Raw genomic sequence first — 20125 nt, 5'->3', positions numbered from 1 at the left:
AAAAAAAAAAAAAAAAAAAAAAAAAAGGGAAATATTATAACTCCCAATCTGTTAAGATATGTGATATGCGGAGCTCCTGTTCTCTAAAACCAAAGAATGAATCTAGGAACAACCAGTTAGGAGTAGGAAGTATTTATCGAGAGAAAGATAGCTTCTAAGAGAGACAGAAGTGGTTCCTAGTGGGTGGCCAGGGACCCCACTTCTCAAGGGAGTTTTATAGAGCAAAATCATGAGGTGAGGGCTGGGGATTTAGCTCAATGGTTCCACTGCCTGACCGCAAGCATAAGAACCCGAGTTCGATCCTCAGTACCAACAAAAAGAAACAAAACAAAAACCTTGAGGTGAGGCGGGTACAAGATAGGACAAAACTATAGCCAACTAGTAAGATTACAGGTATAGTCACTTAAGTAATACTGATCCAACGGGAAATCACAAGGTGGGTATGAACTGGGTCAAAACCATGGTCAACCAATAGGATTATAAGTATACTGGTTTAGGTAATACTGATGAAATAGGGATCAAACAGGACAGCAGGCAGACATGGAAAGAACAGGGACTTTCCCGGGCGGGATGGGTCAGGAGGTCTTGGTCCCCACCAGGTGACTGATGCCCATTCAGAATGCGGGTCATTATGGTTTATCCCTGGGGAAGTAGGAGGTGTTGCTTTGGCTTGAGGTCTGGCCTTGGACAAATGCGCCTGAAAAAAAAAAGAGCAGAAACAGGAGCGCTCGAGGTGAGGTTTTTGTGGGGTGGAGAGAGCTGCTGGGCTACCTCAAACCGTGGCAAGAGAGAGCGCCCCAGTTGGGGTGAGGTTTAGAGGGTTTGGAAGAGCATTGTGTGTAAGCAGGTGATGAGGGTGGAACTGACTGGCAGGTTTGAGCTTAGGGCCGAGAGGGGCTGTGGCAGGAAAGTTAGGTTACAGCCCCCCACCGCATTTTCTGCAGGGAGGAGGAGCCATGTTCGCTAGCAGGGAACTCTCTCAGCGCCTCTGCCCCACCTGCAGCCACACCTGTAATATGCTCTGGCTGCTTAGAGTATTTCCACCTAATTTCGCTGCTTACAATACTCTGCACCACACATGACCCTGTGTTACCTCTTTAACTCCAACACAGGCCATTCTGAACACTGGGAAGCAGGGTTTCCAAGCTGGGCGTGGTGGTGCACGCCTATAATCCCAGCACTCAGGAGGCTGAGGCAGGAGGACTGCCATGAGTTTGAGGCCAGCCTGGGCTACATAGTGAAATCCTGTGTCCCCAACAAAAAATTTAATTATTTTACGTTAAAAAGAATTTTTCTTTTGCTTTTTCTGTGGTTTTACCCAAAGTCTTGATTTATGTCTCTGATCCTGAAGGCTTTTCATCCAACCACCCCCATAGTGAGACTAGCAGCCAAAAGGCAAGATCGGCAGGTTAGGGCCCCAATACACTAACGAAATACATGCAGCAAAGTAGGGACCAGGACTGAGGTGAGCTAAGATCCGGCTTGAGAAATCAGCGCCAAGGACAAAGGACAAGGCCCCGAGCAAGCCGAGAAGAGACCTGAAGGCTGGAATTCAAGGACAGAGGTCTCCGCATTCTCACGCCCTCATCTTCTGAGCCACGGTAGCAGCAGAGCCTCTGCCTCATCCCTCTGGGCTCCTCCTGCCAGCAGCCGGAGCCTCCTCTTTGCTCCTTCTAGACCACCCCGGGGCCCCACTGTGGCCTGGCCCTGTGCCCTCTGACGCAGGGAGGGAGTGGGTTACAAGGCCATCGGCAGGGGACTTGGGGGCCAAGGTCGAGGCACAGGAGGTGCCAGGGAAAGCTTCACCCGAAGCCCTGGGGAGGACACACTGCCCCGAAGTGAGCTCCTGGCCACCCAGGCAATGTCGCACGTGGCCTGGTGCTGCAGCCCGGGCTGTGTGGGTCCCGCAAACGAAGCCAGTGGGCTCCTCACATCCCCTCCCCGGCGGGACACGCCGCCCTTCCTGTTCCTGCAGCCCCTGGCCTCCGCTGGCAGAACGCAGGGTCTCCCTCTGCCCTGTGTTTGTGTTTGTGACATCAGTCCTCCCTGTGGGGCCGCGGGCTCCTCGTGCCTGCCCGAATCGCATCGGGCTGTGCACTAGCTCTGGGCGTGAGGACAAACTGGATACCAAAATACGGAAGGGATGCGAGGGTGAACTCTGGTAGACGACAGCAGAGGCACGCAGCAGGGGGCCAGCAGGAAGGGCTCTTCTCCACCAGTGCGGCCCATTTGTGACGTTCAGGTGACAGATAGCTTTGTTCTTTGCTCTCTCCATGCAACTCCCTAGAGGACCCAAAGCTCTGACAGCCACCAGGCAGGGGGACGCGGCAGCCGTACTGAGGGGGACGGAGCACCGCGGCCCAGCATAGGCCACTTTGGTCTTTGCCAGAATTGGAGAGTTGCCTCCAATTTTGCTAGTAAATCTCCTCCTAGAAAGGGAGTTAGACACTGTGGTACAATTGATTGATTGATTGACTGACCGATGGACGAGAGTCTCATGATGTAGTCCAGGCTGGCCTTGAAATCACTGTCATTTAGGCTCACCTTGAACTTGCACCGATCCTCCTACCTCAGCCTCGGAATCCTGGGATTACAGGCGTGCGCCACCATGTCCCGCAAGACAGCCATAACTGTTGTCTTTTTTCTCAGCCCTTTTCCTCTCATCATCTAGATCTTGATTTTGTACATCGAATAGGCCATGTTCAGCAATAGGGTCATCAAGGCCTGGAGGCCTCACCTGGAAATCTACCAGGGTCCTCTGAACATAACTGCATCTCTCTGGGGTGCTAGGCAACAGGTGGGGGAACCCACATCCCTCTAAGAAAGAGGTGGGCATCTGAGGCCAGGATCTTCAATGAGATCAATTCCGTCCTCCTCAGAGACCTCTTTATGTACTGTGGTTCTTGGGCCTTTCCAGAGATAAAAGAGCCATAGAAGCCTGAACATAAGGGGTTTCACACCACTCTCCCTGCCCTTTGCAAAAAAATATCAACTGAAAAGTACGACCGAACTTAGATTGCCATTCTGTGTGTACCTTATGCCATTTGTTAGTTCACACTGGACAGAAACAGGATTGAGGCCAAACCTCTGATGAGGGACTGTGCTCAAAAAGCAGAGCTCTTGGCTTAACTCCTGTCTGGCACACACAAGGCCCTGAGTTTGATTCCTGGTACCAGAAAAAGAAAGAAAGAAAATAAAGAAAGAAGGAAAGAAAGAGTCGAACAGCCAAATATCTATGCAGACTCTTTGTGGTGCCACACACCCATGCAGCAATGTGCAGAGATTTGCTGATTAATAAGCAATCACGTATAAAACACAAGCAGGAACTTATTATTTCTTTGGTACCAGGGATTGAACTCGGGTCCTTGCAAGGGAGGAGGCAGAATCACTGAGCTAAATCCCCAGCCCCAAGCAAGAACTTCTACCCCTCCTCGGGGCAGCCCATGTTCCCAAGCAGGTCGCCGTCATTTGTTGCAAGGGACACCAAAGAGACACATGTCTGAAGTCTCTTTGGGAAATCAAAAGGCTGATACGGAGGCAGGAAGGGCAGTCTTTCGGCCCCTCAAGACTTCAGCCTTATTCCCTGTGCCTGCGGAACCATTCCAGCTGGTTCTTTCTTAATCAACACAGTGGAAAGCTATAAGAACCCTACACGGAAGATGGTCACTAGAACTTTCACTGGACTAGGAAGAAAGCCGTTCCTGAGAAGCTCCGCCAAGACCTCAGGGTCCTTCTCAGAGCGGGACTCCAGCACCACTCTGGTGCAGATAAGTAGAGTCACTTATCACCCTAACTCTGCACAGCTTACGCGGGCACCTGTGTCGAGACTGTTTTTAATCAGAGTCGTACTGTGGGTGACCTTGCTGAGGCTGACCTTCCTCGGGCTCTGGATGACTCACCCACCCTCCTTGTCGTCATATATTCTCCCTCACAGGAAGTGTGGAAATGTGATCTGCGCCTCCTCACCCCCACCCTAATAGCAGTTACCTTCTTTCTCCCTTAGACACAGCTCAACGGCCACGAACTCTTTCCAGAGGGTTTTCCTTCAGCCCAGCCAGGGAGCCACAACACTCCAAGGTAGACGGAAAACACATAACCTCCAGGGGGAAAGGCCCACAACCCCTTTCAACAGGAAGTAGCTACGGCAAGAGAGACCTCTGCTCCCTCAGCAGCTCGTGGAGAACTATGGGATTTGTGTCTCTCGGGGGAAATGAGGCAGGGGACTAGGGTGTGGCAGAGCTGGCCGGGGAAGTCGGTGTGACGCACGCGCAGAACAGTTCCCAAAGCCCTGGGTGGGGACTTCCCTGGAGAACTCAAGTGGGTTTGGGATGGGACAGCCCAGACCTGAGGCAGCCTGAGGAGTGGGAGTCGGAGGCCGGTGGCCCTGTGCTGCCCTCTCCTGTGCCCTCTTCCAGGGATTTGGTCAGGCGGCGGGGTGCACTTCCCTTCCACTTCCACTTAGCGCACACTCGCTCTGCAGAGCCTGCTGTACGTAAAGCCTCCTATGGTTTGCGCTTGTCTTGACCAATTCTTTGCTCAGGACAGAAAGAACCTGGAAACCTCTCCAGACACACACCTCAGAAGCCAGAACCTGCTAACAAGAGGACGTGCAGAGAGGGGCTGAGGACAGGGCCGGCCAGCGTGTGGTCTCTGGACACCATGTGGGCGAAGAGTGTCCCCTGCCCTGCCCCAGAGGTGTGTGGAAGCCCAACCTGTGAAGCACATGGGCTGAAGTGGGTCTCAGGGTGCACCGCAGGCTCGGATCCCACGGGCTTCAGCGGGCACAAGCCTGGGGTTCCGGGCCAGCACCAAAAGGGCACAACTACGGGAGGAAGAGAACAAGGAGCCTTCCCTGTCCCACACGAAGATGGGCACAGTGTCCATGGGCGGAGGGAGGATGGGCCTCACCAGGAATCCACCTGACGGCCCAGACCCTAGGCTTCAGACTCCAGAACATTGACAAGATAAACATCTGCTGTCACAGGCCGGGCGTGGTGGCGCACGCCTGTAATCCCAGCACTCAGGAGGCTGAGGCAGGAGGATCGCTGTAAGTTCGAGACCAGCCTGGGCTACATAGTAAATTCCAGGTCAGTCTCAAGTATGTAGTAAGACTCTGTCTCAAAAAAACAAACAAACAAACAAAACATACACATCTGCTGTCACAGCAATGACCCACTCACCCTCATCTTCAACAAGTTCACCTGCTTCCCTCTGAGCTACGGACAACAGGCCAGGCCCAAATATAGGGGCAACTATGCCTCGATTTAAATGGGCATCGATGCTATACCAGGCCCTGCTTTACAACTTATCCAAATGTTTGTTTTTGTTTTTTTGCTCCGGGGATCGAACTCGGGACCTTGCGCTTGAGAAGTAGGTGGCGGCACCACTGAGCTAAATCCCCAGGCCCTCAAAGGTTTTTGAAAGAAAAAAACCAAAAGCCAAAAACCAAACAAGCAGATTGCAGGTAACACAGTCTGCTGCAACTGTTTATTATATTTAGAAGTCTACAAATTTGAGCTTTTAAGAAAGAGTCATAAAATATTCATTTGAAATCACATTTTGTTGTTGTTGTTGTTTTTTGAGACAGGGTCTCACTATGTAGTTGAGACTGACCTGGAACTCACTATGTAGCCCAGGGTGGTCTCCAGCGATCCTCTTGCCTCAGCCTCCCGAGTGTGAAATCACATTTTTTTTGATTCATCAAATTTCAAATATATTTTACTGTGTTGAACAATGTATTCTAGTGCTGTCTAAAACACAGCCAATTATTTGTCTTTATTGATTTACACATTTCTGTAACTTTTTGAAAACCAAGATTAAGATAAAAAAGAATAAAACCACCCAATTAGAATTCCTATTTTCCCATACTCTGAATTATTTTCTAAAGCTGTTTCCTTTTGCCTTATTCAACCTCAGTTCTGTACAGGTACTAACTAACTTAACTCACTCAGGGAGTTCTCAGCTTGCATTTCTCACAGATTAAAGCAGCAACACCTTGGCAATATGGAAGGTTTGTCAAAAGCACTCACTAGAAAATATTTTTAAATTTATAGAGTGTACAAAATAATTTACAAAGAGACAGATGACTTTAAACATTATTTCGAAACCTCCTTGATCTGTGGAAATCTGTCAAAGCCGGTTTTGGTCTACTTTTTTTAATCCCTCAGCCCCCCTCTACGAGACGTGGGTGTTATAAGGATTCTCAGGCCGACATGGCATTTGCTGACCCGGGGGTCCCAGGCCGATGGTCCCTGGAGGCCTCTGCTCCCCACACAGGCTGCCACTCCGGGAGCGGGGAGCAGCGACTATGGGCACTGAAGACTCCAGGGATGGAGCAAGGGTGTCTGGGGCACAGCAAAAGGAAGTGATGTCAACTGGAAATAACAACAAAGCTTTCACTACATCTCGGAAGAAACACTAACGTGGAGAAGTGGGTATACCACATGGAGGCGGCCAAGTGCATGACGGTCTTGTCTTCCCGGCACTGTGCGTGGTCCCCAAGCCACGGGGAGAGGAGCTTCTCAGGAAGTGGACTAAGATCCGTAGCGATCCTGGAGAGAGAAGCAAGACCAGGTTCACCAGGACGCTAGGGTCAGCTCTGGCCTGGCACCCCCAAGGCTGTGTTCCCAAGCTGCCGCGGAGGGGCTGCTGCGGTCACTACAGCAGGCGTCACCGGCTCCCAAAGCCGAGCTCTGCAGGTCCACCGGGTTCACATCTGTGCCTCGGCCTCTGCGTCCCCACTTCCTCACTTGTCCCGTGGGGTATGAGAAGGGATCCACGGGAAGCGGGCCGAGAAGCAGGAGGAAGCAGGTAGAAATGGCCCAGCACATTCTTCTGGGCCGCACCCTGAGGCACTCACTGCACGAACCCAGGCGCTCACGGGTGAGTTCAGAGCCGAATGGGCAGTGAGGAGGAGGGGGTGGGTCACTGGGCCATCACCGGGGAGGGCGCACTGCGTCCCCAGCACGCCTCGCCCCTGGCCGCCATGAGGGAAGAAGCTTCCTCTGCCACCCCCTCCGCGCACGCATTCTCCTGGACACAGGCCTGAAGCAACGGAGCCGCTGAGCACGGACTGAACCCTCGGAAGCCAAGAGTCAGGACAACTCTCCCACGGAGAGGGGCTTATGCAGCGTCTGTCACCGCGCCTCCCACCAGGCCACAGAACCACCTGCGTGGGGATCAGAGCCTGCTTGAATCAGCCCAGCCCCCAGAGCTGTGTATTAGGCTAATGGGAGCCTTCTAAAATAACCAGGTGCTAATGAGAAGGTTCAAGAAACAAGCTTTTCCCATAACCCAAGGTGGGTGGCCTGTGTTTTAACAACAGTCGGCTTGTCAGGGCCTTGTTTACAAGGCTGAAGTATGATCTAATATCCAGTGTGGGAACAGTTAAGTAAATTAGATGCATTTTTCACTCAGCAGAATGTGGATTCTGGAGAATCAATTCATTTTTCTTTTTTTGGTACTGAGGATTAAACCCAAGGCCTTCACACTGAGCTACATCCCCCCATCTTTTTTCTAGTTTTTTATTTATTTAGGGTCTTGCTGTTGCTAAGTTGCTCAGGCTGGCCTTGAATTTGTGATCTTCCTGCCTCAGCCTCCCAGAGTGTTAGGATTACAGGCTTGTGCCACCCCACAGAGCTTCTTTTCTTTTCCCTTTCTTTTTTCTTTTTTTGAAACAGGTCCTTGCTGTATCATTCCGGCTGGCCTGGAACACATGATTCCCTTGCCTTAGCCTTCCAAGTTTGAGGAATTGGCAATTATATAAAAACGTACAGGATAGTAGGATACAAAACCATGAGACAATACAATCCCCGTAAATTTAAAAAATTATGCATAGAATCTAGAACTAAAAGAAAATGTTCCAAAATATTAACAGAAGTTAACCCTGAGCAAGGTGCCTGTAGATCATTCTAATTTTTCTTCTTACTCATTCTGTTCCAATCTAGGAAAAATTAGATAATTATCATGACAGTTCCTGTGATCATTCTCCTAGTCCAAAATGAGAAAACATTACACAAATATGAAATGGTAATTTCTGGCTCCCCTGGAGTATTGATTACACTGCGGGGAACACAGCAGCCAATTACACGCAATCTACTTGCCCAGCGGGTGGTTCACCGCACCACACCACACATGCTCGGTCGCAGCACTGACCTGGATGGAGGTCACGACCCCATTGGCGAACACCGAGAGCTTCCCAGCCACCGACCGCACGCCCTGCTTGAACTGTGCCATGTCCGGGGCGTTGGGCAGCACGCTGGACAGGGTGTAGTTGCCTGCGCACAGATCACAGCTGCTGTCCACCTGTCCACGTCCACAGCTGCCCCCTTCCTCCCGAGCAGCAGCTCCGACACAGGCAGCCCCACCCAACGCTGACAGCCACCAGGCAGCGGGGACGCGGCAGCCATACTAAGAGGGCGACGGAGCACCACGGCCACTGGTCCCGGCCCCAGGAGGTCACAGGTGCTGAAAAGGGGCTGCAGCTCCTGCACTGGCCAGGGAGGGAGCAGGCTCCCAGGCTCAGACAGCACCTTGTTCATCTCCTAGCTCTTCATTCACTCATTCAACAAACACTTGCTGAGGAAAAGGAAGCCCTTTCTAGGCTCCTGTGGGTATCAAGACAGAAGAGAAGGGACAGGTCCCACCCAGAAAGAACTCCTGGCCCAGTCAGGGGAGCTGGTCACACACCAGGCACAGAGTGCAGAGGGCCACACTAGTGAGGCCACACTGTCCAGTGAATGAGGCCCAGGAGACCCTGGAGGCTGCGGCTGGATAAGGCGCAGGTGGGAAGTGACAGAAATGGGGCAGGAAGGAGGGCCGGGGCGGTAGGGCACACAGGATGTGGCCACAGTACAGGCAGAGGGGGACAGGTGGCAGGGCCACAGCGGGTCTGCAGGACAGACACACACACACAAGGGCAGAAAATGGGCTTCTAAAGTGGTATCAGACAGGGCCGGAGATTTAGCTCAGTGGCTCCGCCTCTTGCCTTGCAAACGCAAGGACCCGAGTTCGCTCCCTGGTACCCTGCACCCCCCAAATAAAGTGGTATCAGACACCAGTGTCCCTGATGTGGAAACAGAGAAAGGGCTTCTGAGATGCTAAGAAGAGTGGCTTCCGGAGAACAGAATGCACTCTGGTGGCCACCGCTCTGAGGCAGCTGGTGGCCTGTGATGTGCTGACCTTAGCAGACTCACAGGATGAGTGTCCCAGCTAAGTGTGACAGACCCATGGCCATGATGCAGACCCAGCCCCGAGTGCAGAAAGGCGCCTCACCTGCTGGCTGTTTCCTCTGCTCCTCGAACAGGTCAGCCGAGCTGATGGCGGAGCTGGCTGAAAGCCTCTCCAGGCGGGCTCTGGTCTCGTACTGAGGAGACAAGGGCAGACCTTAGGGTCCTAACTCCACAGCACTTTGGCAGAATAAAGACTTTGTCCCCTAGGCTCTGTCTCGCTGGTCAGTGTCACTGCCAGGCTGGGCCCCGGGGACTGTGTAGAGCTTACGTTCCCAACAGGAGGCAGGTCACAGGCAGACAGGTCAGCAACTGATCACTGCCACTACGGTCACTGCGGGCCAGCCAGAGCGAGGGAGAGCGCGATCTCATGTGTTCGGCTCTAAACCAAGGTCCCTGGACCCTCACTCCCAGCGCCTGTCACACATCTGAAGCCAGCTGTGCCCCGTGTGCCTGCCCTACCACACTACAGACTCGCCGACCGGCTGTAGTGCTGGGGATTGAACCCAGGGCCTCTGAACTGAGCCACATCCCAACCCTTTACTTGTGACCTTCCTGCTGGGATTATAAGTATGCACCACCACACCTGGACCAGCTGTAAAACAAAGCAGATTTGAGGGGCAGGAGGAACAGCCAAGAGGCCACTGTGCTCTGAACTGACAGTGGTGCTGCAAACTAAAATCAGCACATTTAGGAAAAAATTCCCCATGGGGCCCAGTATCCTCAGACTAAAAGGGCCCTGCAGGAGCCAAGCACAGCTGACACGCCTGGCATAGTCTGAGGGCAGTGAATCCGGACACGACCACGCGGGTGTCCGAGCTGCCCAACAGCCACGTGATGAGCTTCTCAGCAATCTGAGAAAAGCAGCTGCAGCCCGAGCGGGACACAGCTACCCCCAGAAACCCCTGTGCTTTCTCATTTAACTGGCTAGAAATTATCCAGTAAGCCAGGGCTGCATCAAACAACACCAGAAATGTATTCAAACGCTCTTGCCAAAGGGCTACTGCAAAGCCCTAGAGGGAGAGAGGAAGGAGGCCTGACAGCACCTCCTCCCCTGGCCCGGAGCCCTTCCTGACCCAAGAGTCCCGGACTCTGGACCCTTACGTCGGCTTGGGCTTGCCTTCCAAAGTACATGTCTGAAGAAATGGCCTTGACATTGCCAAACTTCTTCTGGGCCTCATCCGTGCTTTCCAAGGGCGCGCAGTCTGGCTTGCGGCGAGCAGCGGGTCTGCAATGAAGGAGCCCAAGCAGGTCACGCTGACTGGCCAAGCCCCACCCATTTCTCATTCACCATGCATCCATCAGATGTCAAGAGTTTAAAGAGCCAGGAGCAGTAATTTTGTAAAAAGATTTGGGTCACTTGAAAAAGTCTGGCCAATCGAGGAAGCAGAGAATAAACGCCCAAGGCTCCCGACACTGCTGGCTGTCGTTTGACACCTGTGTGACTGCCCAGTGCAGAGCCAGGTGAGCATAAGCACCCTGCGTGTGGGTGGGGAGGCACCGCTCTGCATCATGCACCTGTCAGGGGCCCCGGCATCCCAGGGACAGGACAGGCTCTGGTCTCGAGGTCCAAGACCACAGCCTGTCCCCACACACACTTGCGTCCCTGGTTCAGACAGCACTAAGATCTCCCTGCACAATACTGAGACTGGCGAGTCCCCCAACAGCTGAGCGGACAAAGCAGCCCAGGGGAGTTGGACACAGGAAGGAGGCCCAGGCAGATGTGCTGAGAAGAGCCACCGAGACAGACTGGGACAGCCAGGGCTGCGACCATCGGCAGAGGACATACAGGGTGCGGTGGGGCGTGAAGGACGGTTTGTGGCCTGCTCTTGGTGGTCATTATGTGACTACACATGCAGTCAAAATCTGTAGAACCTTAAGTGGGGTGTGCTGGTGGTAACCTGTAATTCCAGCACTCTGGGAGGCTGAGGCAGGAGGAGCACAAGTTTGAGCCTAGCATGGGAAACTTAAGAAGCTTAGCAACACTGTCTCAAAATAAATAGATGAAAATGCATGTTCTGTGATAAAAAAATGAATAAATTAAAAAATTCTTGTTTGAAACAGGGTCTCACCATGCAGTTCTAGTTGGCTTTGAACTCACCATGCAGCCCAGGCTGGCTTCGAACTTGTGGCAATCCTCCTATCTCAATCTCTTGAGTACTGGGATTACAGGTGTGCACTACAATGCCCAGCTAAACATTTTATTATAGCAGAAGACACACAGCTATTAATTTCCTTCAAAATCCTTCCCAGAACCGTTTTAGGGAATGGCAAGAACTATAGGATAAGTGTGTTCAAAAGGAGGAGGGATGTTCTGGAGGGATTAATGACTGAGCCTCTCACTGCAGTCATTTTTAAGGTTTTGTGTTTTGGGATTTTTTTTTTTTTTTTTGAGACAGAGCTTCACTGTGTAACCCAGCTAGCCTTGAATTTGTGGTAATTCTCCCACCTCAGCCTCCTAAGTGCTGGGATTATAGGCATATACTACCACACCCTGCTACTGTAGTAATTTTTTAAAAAATTAAGCATTTACTGTAGCTTTCTATCATATCTCATAGCTTGGTGCAAAATCCCTGGGTTTATGCCCAGTACTGCCAAAAACAAAAATCCTTATAGAACCTGCACTTAAACAAGATGCGTGTGACCATACACGAACAGTAACTTCATGGGGGTGAAGTGACAGCCCTGGTCCAGGCCTCCCAAGCTGCGGGCTCAGAATGCTAGGGCAGAGGCTCCATGTGTTCTGTGGAGAGGACCCCAGGACACTGATGTGCCCCCAACGTGGTCACCGCCTGGTATGACAAGGGGACCCCAAGACAGTGGCCTCACAGCTCCCGGCCGGACACACAGGGCTTCCCCCACGCAGCTGCTGTACCTGTCGGAGGCACCTGTGCTCCTCCCAGCAGCCTCGGTGTCTCTGCTGCTTTCCTTTCTCCAGTAGGAATCGGAGCTGTCATCCCAGTCCGCAAAGGAACTGCCTCGCGGCTCCACAGCATCATCGAAGTACCTGTGGGGAGAGGAAGGGACAGTGGTAGGGTCCTCACGCTGCTGGCTCCTGCTGCGGCCCATGGCCTTTTGTTTGTACCGGGGATCGAACTCCAGTTCTTGTGCTTGCGAGGCAGGCGAGGGAACCGCTGAGCTAAATCCCCAGTCCTGCAATGGCCCTGCAGGAAGCCTGTGCCATCCATGCTGCCCCTCGGACTGCTCAGGACGAGCTCCATGTTGCAGCCGACTACCCCAAACTGAGGTGCTGGAGGAGGAACAGGACGGGACAGCTTTGGTGTGGTTCACATCACTCACAGATGTCTTCATCTGGGCCTGGGGACTGCTGCACCCAAGGAGCCCTGGTTGGCAGTGCCCTCCAGAAAGCACATTTGGTACCAACAAAGGAAGTGGTGCTCACGACCCTCCTGAGGATGGCACAGACCTCAGGCTCAGGCTGAGGAAAGGAAGGGTGAGGAGGAAAGCGTGGAGGAGTAAGACCCGCAGGAGGCACAGGGGATGCAGGCAGGCTCAGGGCTGTGTAAGGACGGACACACTGAGTATCGGACTCAGCGCAGATGAGCCTGAGGGATGCCAGGCCAGGACCCACAGAAGCCGAGGCCAGAGGTGGGGCTGCTGGAAACAGTGCAGAGGAAGGAGAATTTGTACTCAGACTCCTGCCTTCTCTGGCAGGAAGGGTGCTAAGGCTGCATTGTGTCACACTGGCCACTTCCGAAAGCTCAGGAGGGAAATGGGAGCTGGAAGTGTGTCCAGCTTCCAGCTAGAAACCAAGGAGGGTGCCTGTGCTGCACCCCAGCTCTGCTTATTCAGAACACGCCAGAACAAGAAGGGACAGGTGCTCCGGGGATGGCCCCAGAGCATGGGGTGCATGCTGGCCCAGGACAAGAACTAAGAGCACTTCCATAAGAAATTTCCAAGGCACAGAGGCTTTGCTTCTGGGGGCCTGGCGTGGTGCCGGAGGAAGACAGGGGCGAGGAACCTCTGTCCCTGCCCTTGTGGGGCTTGGGAACATCCTAGGGGCAGGACAGTGCACAGCTACCTGGAGGACAGGGACCAACCGGAGGAGGCTGGCTGCCCCTGGGGGGACCAGCCCTGGGCTGGCTGAGCTTCTCTGCAGATAGAGCGTAGCTGAGGAAATGACAGCCTTTGATTGCACAAGCCCAAGTGCCACTCCCTACAAGGGACTCTGTGCTGCCTGGGAAGGCCAGGGTCAGGGTCAGCAGGACAGAGCAGCTGCCGTCGTCCCGGCAGAAACCCACCACGCTCCCCGTGCCAACCTTTCCTGCCGCCCCAGTGCTTGGATTCTGGGTCCACGTCCTTTGTGCCCCTTCTTCCCCTCTCTTCACCCTCCCACTGTTCTCCCACACTGGAGACACCGGTCCCTAGGGGCACACTGTCTGGTTACCGATGTTGCTGACCCATCACAGGCCATGCTGACCTTCCCGGGTCAACACTCCGAACCCAGTCTATAGTTGTACCATTTATATCCCGGAAATAATGGAGCTCAGAAAAGAGAAAACCCAAGGATGGACTCAGTCTTCTTTTTCACAGAAGCAGCACTCTTTCGTAACTCATAATACACAAGTTCTCACGGCTAATGTGTAATTTGGTAGCAACGAAAACTCTTCACGGCACTAACATGCTAGTTTCAGAGAATCCTGTCTATTTTACCTCAGGTGCCAAAGGACCTAGTAGCACCCTGCTCGATTAACCGAAGCAAGGAGGCCTAGAGCAGCGTTTCTGTCCCCAGGCACCTGTGGGTCATGACAGCAAGGCCCAGGGTCTCTGGCGGAGGCCCTGCAGCCTGGTCAACAGCAGAGCGCGATTTGCTCCTGGTTTCCACATAAGGAAGTGCTTCACAGCACCTTCGAGGCCAACTACGTTGATTAAAGCTCTGAAGAGGCACTGCTGAAGGCCTAGAGGCTGAGGGCAGGCCTGGCAGAAGCCCGACCGTGACCTAGGCCCATGAGGACCTCGAAGTCCCTGCTGTTACCAGGTGACATCCTCACTGAGCTTGAAATTTCCTCTTCTCTTCCTACAGGACACCTGCAGGCAGGCGACAAGCAGTGAAATCACCAAGCAGATGAAGGCCCCAGGTGAGCGCTGACTGGGATGCTGTCATTTGAAATCCGCATCTGAGATGACTTGGCAATCATTTCCAAGTCAAATTACAATGTTAATTGAGCCTGTGTGAAATGCGCTTAAATGGTTTTAAAGGGCACGATGTGGAAATAACCCTGTAGGAAACCAGAAACTGGTGGGTGCACTACTCGGGCTATTCAAGACCGGCAAGGGGCTGGGGATTTGGCTCAGTGGTTCCACCGCCTGCCTTACAAGCACAAGGACCCGAGTTCGATCCCCGACACTGGCAAATATAACCCCCGAGAGTCCCCAAGCAGACTGCCGTGGAGCACCACGGAGCTGCTCTTTATCTTTGCCAGACACCAGGACTCAAAATAATTTGAGGCTGTGCTTACAGAAAACTGAGGACAGTAGTTTACATTCCTTCACCTTGATAGGAAAGATACATGATTCCAAATTAGACTCGAGGAAAGACACATTTGTACCTTCCCCCAGGATATACACATCTCTCATCGCATACCCTCCACCCCCGTATGGTTGCCAGGCAGCTCCAGTGCCCTCAGAGATATCCAGGAAGCAGTGATTGCTGACACACACATCCAGTGTCACCAACTCCTAATGGCGTCCTAACGGGTCCAGCAAGCAAGCACTTAGACTAAGCCACGTGTCTTTGGACCTAGTTTTGTATCATAAGAGCAGCTGCTCCTCCTAAGAGGCGGGGCTCTACTGCAGCAACTCACTCCGACCTCAAGGACCCCGGAGTGGGCGCTGCTAGGATCCCTAGGTTACAGCGAGGAAGCTGCAGCACAGAGAGCAGGAGTAACCTGGTCCACCACTGTGTGCACAACCAGGATTCAAACCTGGGCTGCTTGGCTCCGGCCCCTCTGCACTGCAGCTGTGCCCACCTCTAGGGAAATCTGGGCGCCTCGCTTCCTGCATGGGTCAACTCTTGGGGGAACACTGCAGATCGAGTCGATTCAAGACTGTACTTTCTCCTTCTCTGAAGGCTGCTGGGGCCCGAACATGCCCTTCCTCCCATCAGTCCGCTTGCTGAGGATGGGGTCCTGGCCTGGCCGTCTCCTTAGCACACAATAGCTTCTTTCCTACTGGCTCCCGCTCTTGGTGCTTCCAGAAGCTGGGGCAGAACCCTCGGCATGGCTGAGGCCTGGCCTGCTGGGAGCTGGGAGCAGCCTCTGCAGGGCTGAGGCTCAAGGGCTCCTCCCTGCCTGCTCTCCTGCCCTGCTGCAGACAGATGTCCCTTTCTGGCCTCATCCCGACCCTGAAGCACCGAACGTTCCCGTCTTTACCCCAAAGCACACCTTGCCGCCAGCCAGAGCCTTTAAAGACAACGAAGTACTGATTGCTATTCACTCCTAATGCAAACCTGCAAGTAAAGCTGTGCCCGCGGCTGCTTTCCAAACAACACGTTAATGCAGTTTTCACAGATTTACCTGGAGCTGGAGGTCAAATAGGAATCGTCATTGTCCTCCTGATAGTTTTTTCTCGGCTTGGCCAGGGTGGGAGACTCCTGCTCTATGGTCTGCATATCTGAAGTCACCGAATGGGAAATGCCGCTGGAGAAAACAGTAAGATAGGGAAACATTACACCCGCTACTGGTCACACTTCTGTCTCAGCAAAAAATGAACGCTTTACATATATTCGGAACGAAGACAAATTTATAAGTATGAATAAAAATATAAGCAACAAAACAATTATTTTTCAGTGTAAACTTGAAAAAAAAAGGAAATCTTTGCAAGGACTGTAACTGCGCACACCCAGCCACACACGTCGGTTATGCTTGTGGTGTCTGTGCCGGTGTGGCTTAGTGAGCACTTAGTCCTCCTTCCCTTCCCTAACAGCCACACGTGCAAGTTTTCCCGTGACACAGCAAAGCAAAACACTTGGGAAGGAAAGGAAGCCGGGCGTGGTGGCGCACACCTGAAAGCCCCACACTCGGGAGCTGAGGCAGGAGGATCGCCACGAGTTTAAGGCCGGCCTGGGCTACTCAGGAGACCCTAGCTCAGAAAAAAAAGGCACAGGGGAAGAATACCAAGAAAACGCCTCTAAAGGTGAAATGTCTCAGCCCAAGGAAGATCGACCCGCTTGTGACTGGAGAACTGGATTCAGTTCTGCAACCCGAGCAAGCAGTCTCACGTACCTCCTGCAGCTGCCCAGGCCCATGCCGAGGCGCTCCGTTTCGGCTTGCTTTTTGCCACCCACGTTCGGTTTTTCTTCCTTCTTCATCTGGATTTCAAGATCCTTATAGGCTAATCGTAAGGACGACACACTGACACAAAAACAGGCAATCCGTATCAGCTCCAACTCTAGGTTCTCACAGTAAGATAGAAGCAAAATGGAACCCGCAGCTCAGGCTCTTAGCGTCATGCTTCTGCCCATAAGTGATAATTATGAAGGGCAGCTGGCTTTTTCTTTTCACTCGAACAATGTGAATCGGTTTACGGCCCCTTTGTGGTTGTTGCTGTGCGAGTTTCACTCGTACGGGCCTGGTTGTGGGCAGTGACATAACTTAGGCCCCAGCGACTTCTCTACAGATCATACAAGGCACGATTTCCCCCGTGGAGTGATGCCCGATTATACTTTGCCATGATGTGCCAGAGTATAGCGTAAGTGTCACCAGTCTGCCGTAAGGTTACAATACATAGAAAGCTGACTTCTTAAGCGGATAAATTAAGAAGGGCTTTCTTGAGATAAGGTCTGCTATGTAGTTCAGGCTGGCCTCGAACTCATGTCAATCCTCCTGCCTCAGCCTCCTGAGTGCTGGAATTACATTCATGACCACCATGCCCAGCTGTCTAAGCATTCTTAAACAATTACAGAACTTCCTGCAGGGTTTGTTAGGTAAACAGGCTTCCAAGAACACTATTTTTTATTTTTGTTTTTTTTGAGACAGGGTCTCATTATGCAGTTCAGGCTGGCCTTGACCTCACCATGTAGCCCAGGCTGGCCTCAAACTCATGGCAATCTTCCTGCCTCAGCCTCCCAAGTGCTGGGATTACAGTTGGGCAGCACCACAGTTGGCACTGAAGAACATTTAAACTGTGACAGTCACCAGCCAGTGGTTTCTTAAATGAGGCCCATCATATACCATCTTTTTTTTTCTTTTGGTTTTGTGAGACAGGGTCTCACTATGTAGTTGAGACTGAACTGGAACTCACTATGTAGCCCAGGTTGGTCTTGAACTCACAGCGATCCTCCTGCCTCAGCCTCCCGAGTGCTGAGATTACAGGCGTGTGCCACCAGGCCCAGCTCACATACCATCTATTTATTAAATGCTTGTAACAAATAATGCACACAAAAAAATAGCAAAAAGCCAGGTGTGGTGGCACACGCCTGTAATCCCAGCATTCGGGAGGCTGAGGCAGGAGGATTGCTGTGAGTTCCAGACCAGCCTGGGCTACATAGTGAGTTCCAGTTCAGTCTCAAAAAACAAAAAAACAAAAAACAACAACAACAACAACAAAAATCCATTGGAATATAAATTTCTTTTTTTTTTTTAATATAAATTTCTATGTAGGAACAAGGATTTACAAAATTTCTTCTTCTTTTTTTTTTTTGACAACAGAATTTCTTACTGATGCAAAAATACTTAGGCTTTTGCTATCCTTCCACTAATGAGCCTGGATTTCTTTGGTCTGCTTTAATCTGGTCTTGTTTGCTTTAATAGTATCACTGCAAAACAGTCCTGAGCAAATGAATAAGATTCCTTTGTCTTACTTTTCTCTTGTTGCTGAGGCAAAACACCTGACACTCAAAGTTAAAGAGGGAAAGGTTTATTTAGCTCACAGCTTGTAGAGGTTTTAGTCCATAATCAGCCGGCTCCAAGGCAGGGTGGCAGAGGGGTAACAGTTCATGGTGGGTGAAAGACAACAAAAGCAACAAGAGACCTTAACAGCATCTTTCTGCCCCTTTTGTCTCAACCAGGCTACTTAGGGCAGGTGGCGCTCATACCCTTAATCCTAGAGCCCCTGATCCTATCAACTCCAGCATCACACACTCTGGATCCGGCTACCTCTGAAAAAGCCCCACTTATGACCGTGTGAGGCTTTGGGGGGGACATCCAGATCCAAGCCATAAAATTCTTCAGGCAGAACTTTTACGACAGATCTGCTGAAAACTGTGAGTAGACAGAAGCCACAGACTGCCGGAGAAGATGAAGGATGAGCAAAAAGGTTCTGTTACAGATGGACGCGGGTGCTTCCCTGACGACACGAGGGCCCTGTCACTGCTATGAGCACCCACCTTAGCACTCACTGGAGGGCCGCGCCGAAAGCACCCACAGAGCCACCAGGTCAGCTACAGTGCCTGGGCAGGCACAGGCTCCAGAACAGCCCGAGCCGTCACAGCAGCAGGGCGCAGGCAGCTCTCCGTTCCCTACTCCAACTAAGTGCACCCTGGGCCCGGCAGTGAGAGGGAGCAGGACCAGGCTGCCCCGACAGCTCCCTGAGCGGCACGGCTCTCTGAGGCTGTTAAGACTGACCTCGCGGACTAGTGTTCCTGTGTCTGAAGGACAACACGCACTGCCTCCCCTGGGCGTCACGGCGACGCTTCGGCGACGCTTTGCGACACTGAGGCGAGACAGGGCTGAGAGGCAGTGACAGAGACTCAGGCAGGGCTGCAGGTGAGCAAGGCCAACGAAGTGGCCAAGTCAGGCTCCCAAGCCAAATCCCTAAAACCCCTTCGTCTGCACTGTGCAGACCCTGGGGCTCGGCAGGCAGGATACAGCCTGCTTCCACCCGGCAAAGCTCACCTTCCTCCGCCTGGGGCAGAAAGCCAGCACCGCCTCGTCACGGCTCGGGAAGCACCGCAGCACGGGCCAGTGCTGCCCACGTGTGAACGACAGAGGGCCCGAGTTACCCTACAGGCCGAGCTGGGGGACCTCGAAAACAGGCCAGTCTCTCAGTGCGTGGCCTACGGCAATTCCGACCACACGCCGGATGCGCAGGAAGGTAAGGGGAAAACTCGCACAGGTCGGAAGCAGCCGCTGCTGCCCGCGTGCCTGCGCTGGCTGGACATCTCCCGCGGGGCACTGTGCTGGGTGCGGGGCCCTGGGACGGGCCCTCTCGGCTGGGACCTTCAGTCTCCCCACGCACGCGGCACGCGGTGGTATTTCCTCTCCGTGTGCAGCCTACTGTGGGGTCATAATGAACAGGCCGGACTGCTCCCCAGCTGACAGACAGACGTTCCTGTCCTCTGCTTTTTAGCTGCTGGGCTTAATTAACACCGCCACGAGTAAGGGTGTCCGTGTGCGGGAAAGTGCTGGGTCCCGTCACTCACCTGCGGACCAGGGCTCCCGCTGCTGTGCCTGGGAGCCTGCGCTGAGCTCCCACCTCCTTCCTCACAGGCGCCTGGGGGTCCCAAGCTCTCCTGAGGAGCCCCGTCCTCCCCCCTCACCGACACCCCTGGCCTGTGCTGCAACGCAGCGAGAGTTTTTACAAAGCTGAAGGGTGCAACGCCCCACACACCCACAGCTAAAGACAGGGGCGCCTGGAAAGCTGCCCTGGAGCTGTTTGAGTAGCAGTCCTGGTTCCTACTACGGACTGTCACGGAATTCAACTCACATGGACTCTTCCTTAGGCGCAGCCCTGGCCAGCAGGTCCTCCTGCCCCTTCATTCTATCCACTGCTTGGGCCTGCTTTTCGATATCGGTAAAGCTTGTATTCGCCAGTTTCTGGGCTCCCAAGCTTCCTTTTTTGGCCCCAAGCTGGAACATATAAAGATTATGTGTGAGCCCTGCTGTTCAAAAACTCTTCTGACTACGGCTGATGGACACGGAGGTGGGGATCTGTGCTGA

At 52.9% G+C, this 20125-nt stretch overlaps 1 protein-coding gene across 2 annotated transcripts in view; it reads right to left on the bottom strand.

Annotated features, from left to right (window-relative positions):
• Positions 1-5806: 5806 nt before the first annotated feature.
• The window catches only part of Arfgap3 (ADP ribosylation factor GTPase activating protein 3), a 42517-nt gene continuing 28198 nt past the window's right edge, over positions 5807-20125 (bottom strand). For both annotated transcript variants that reach the window (XM_010634394.1, XM_010634392.3), the window contains exons 9-16: positions 19893-20035; positions 16472-16600; positions 15764-15886; positions 12103-12234; positions 10332-10455; positions 9274-9364; positions 8155-8276; positions 5807-6551 (exon numbers count right to left, since the gene is read on the bottom strand). In XM_010634394.1, the coding sequence (XP_010632696.1) occupies positions 6534-6551; positions 8155-8276; positions 9274-9364; positions 10332-10455; positions 12103-12234; positions 15764-15886; positions 16472-16600; positions 19893-20035 (882 nt within the window). In that variant the 3' untranslated portion in view covers positions 5807-6533. The remainder of the gene's footprint in view (positions 6552-8154; positions 8277-9273; positions 9365-10331; positions 10456-12102; positions 12235-15763; positions 15887-16471; positions 16601-19892; positions 20036-20125) is intronic.

Source organism: Fukomys damarensis, unplaced genomic scaffold (genome assembly GCF_012274545.1).
Source record: "Fukomys damarensis isolate Sample0158 unplaced genomic scaffold, DMR_v1.0_HiC HiC_scaffold_19, whole genome shotgun sequence".
Taxonomy (NCBI): Eukaryota; Metazoa; Chordata; class Mammalia; order Rodentia; family Bathyergidae; genus Fukomys; species Fukomys damarensis.
Note: the sequence above shows the minus strand (reverse complement) of the source record. Positions and strands in the feature narration are given on the sequence as shown.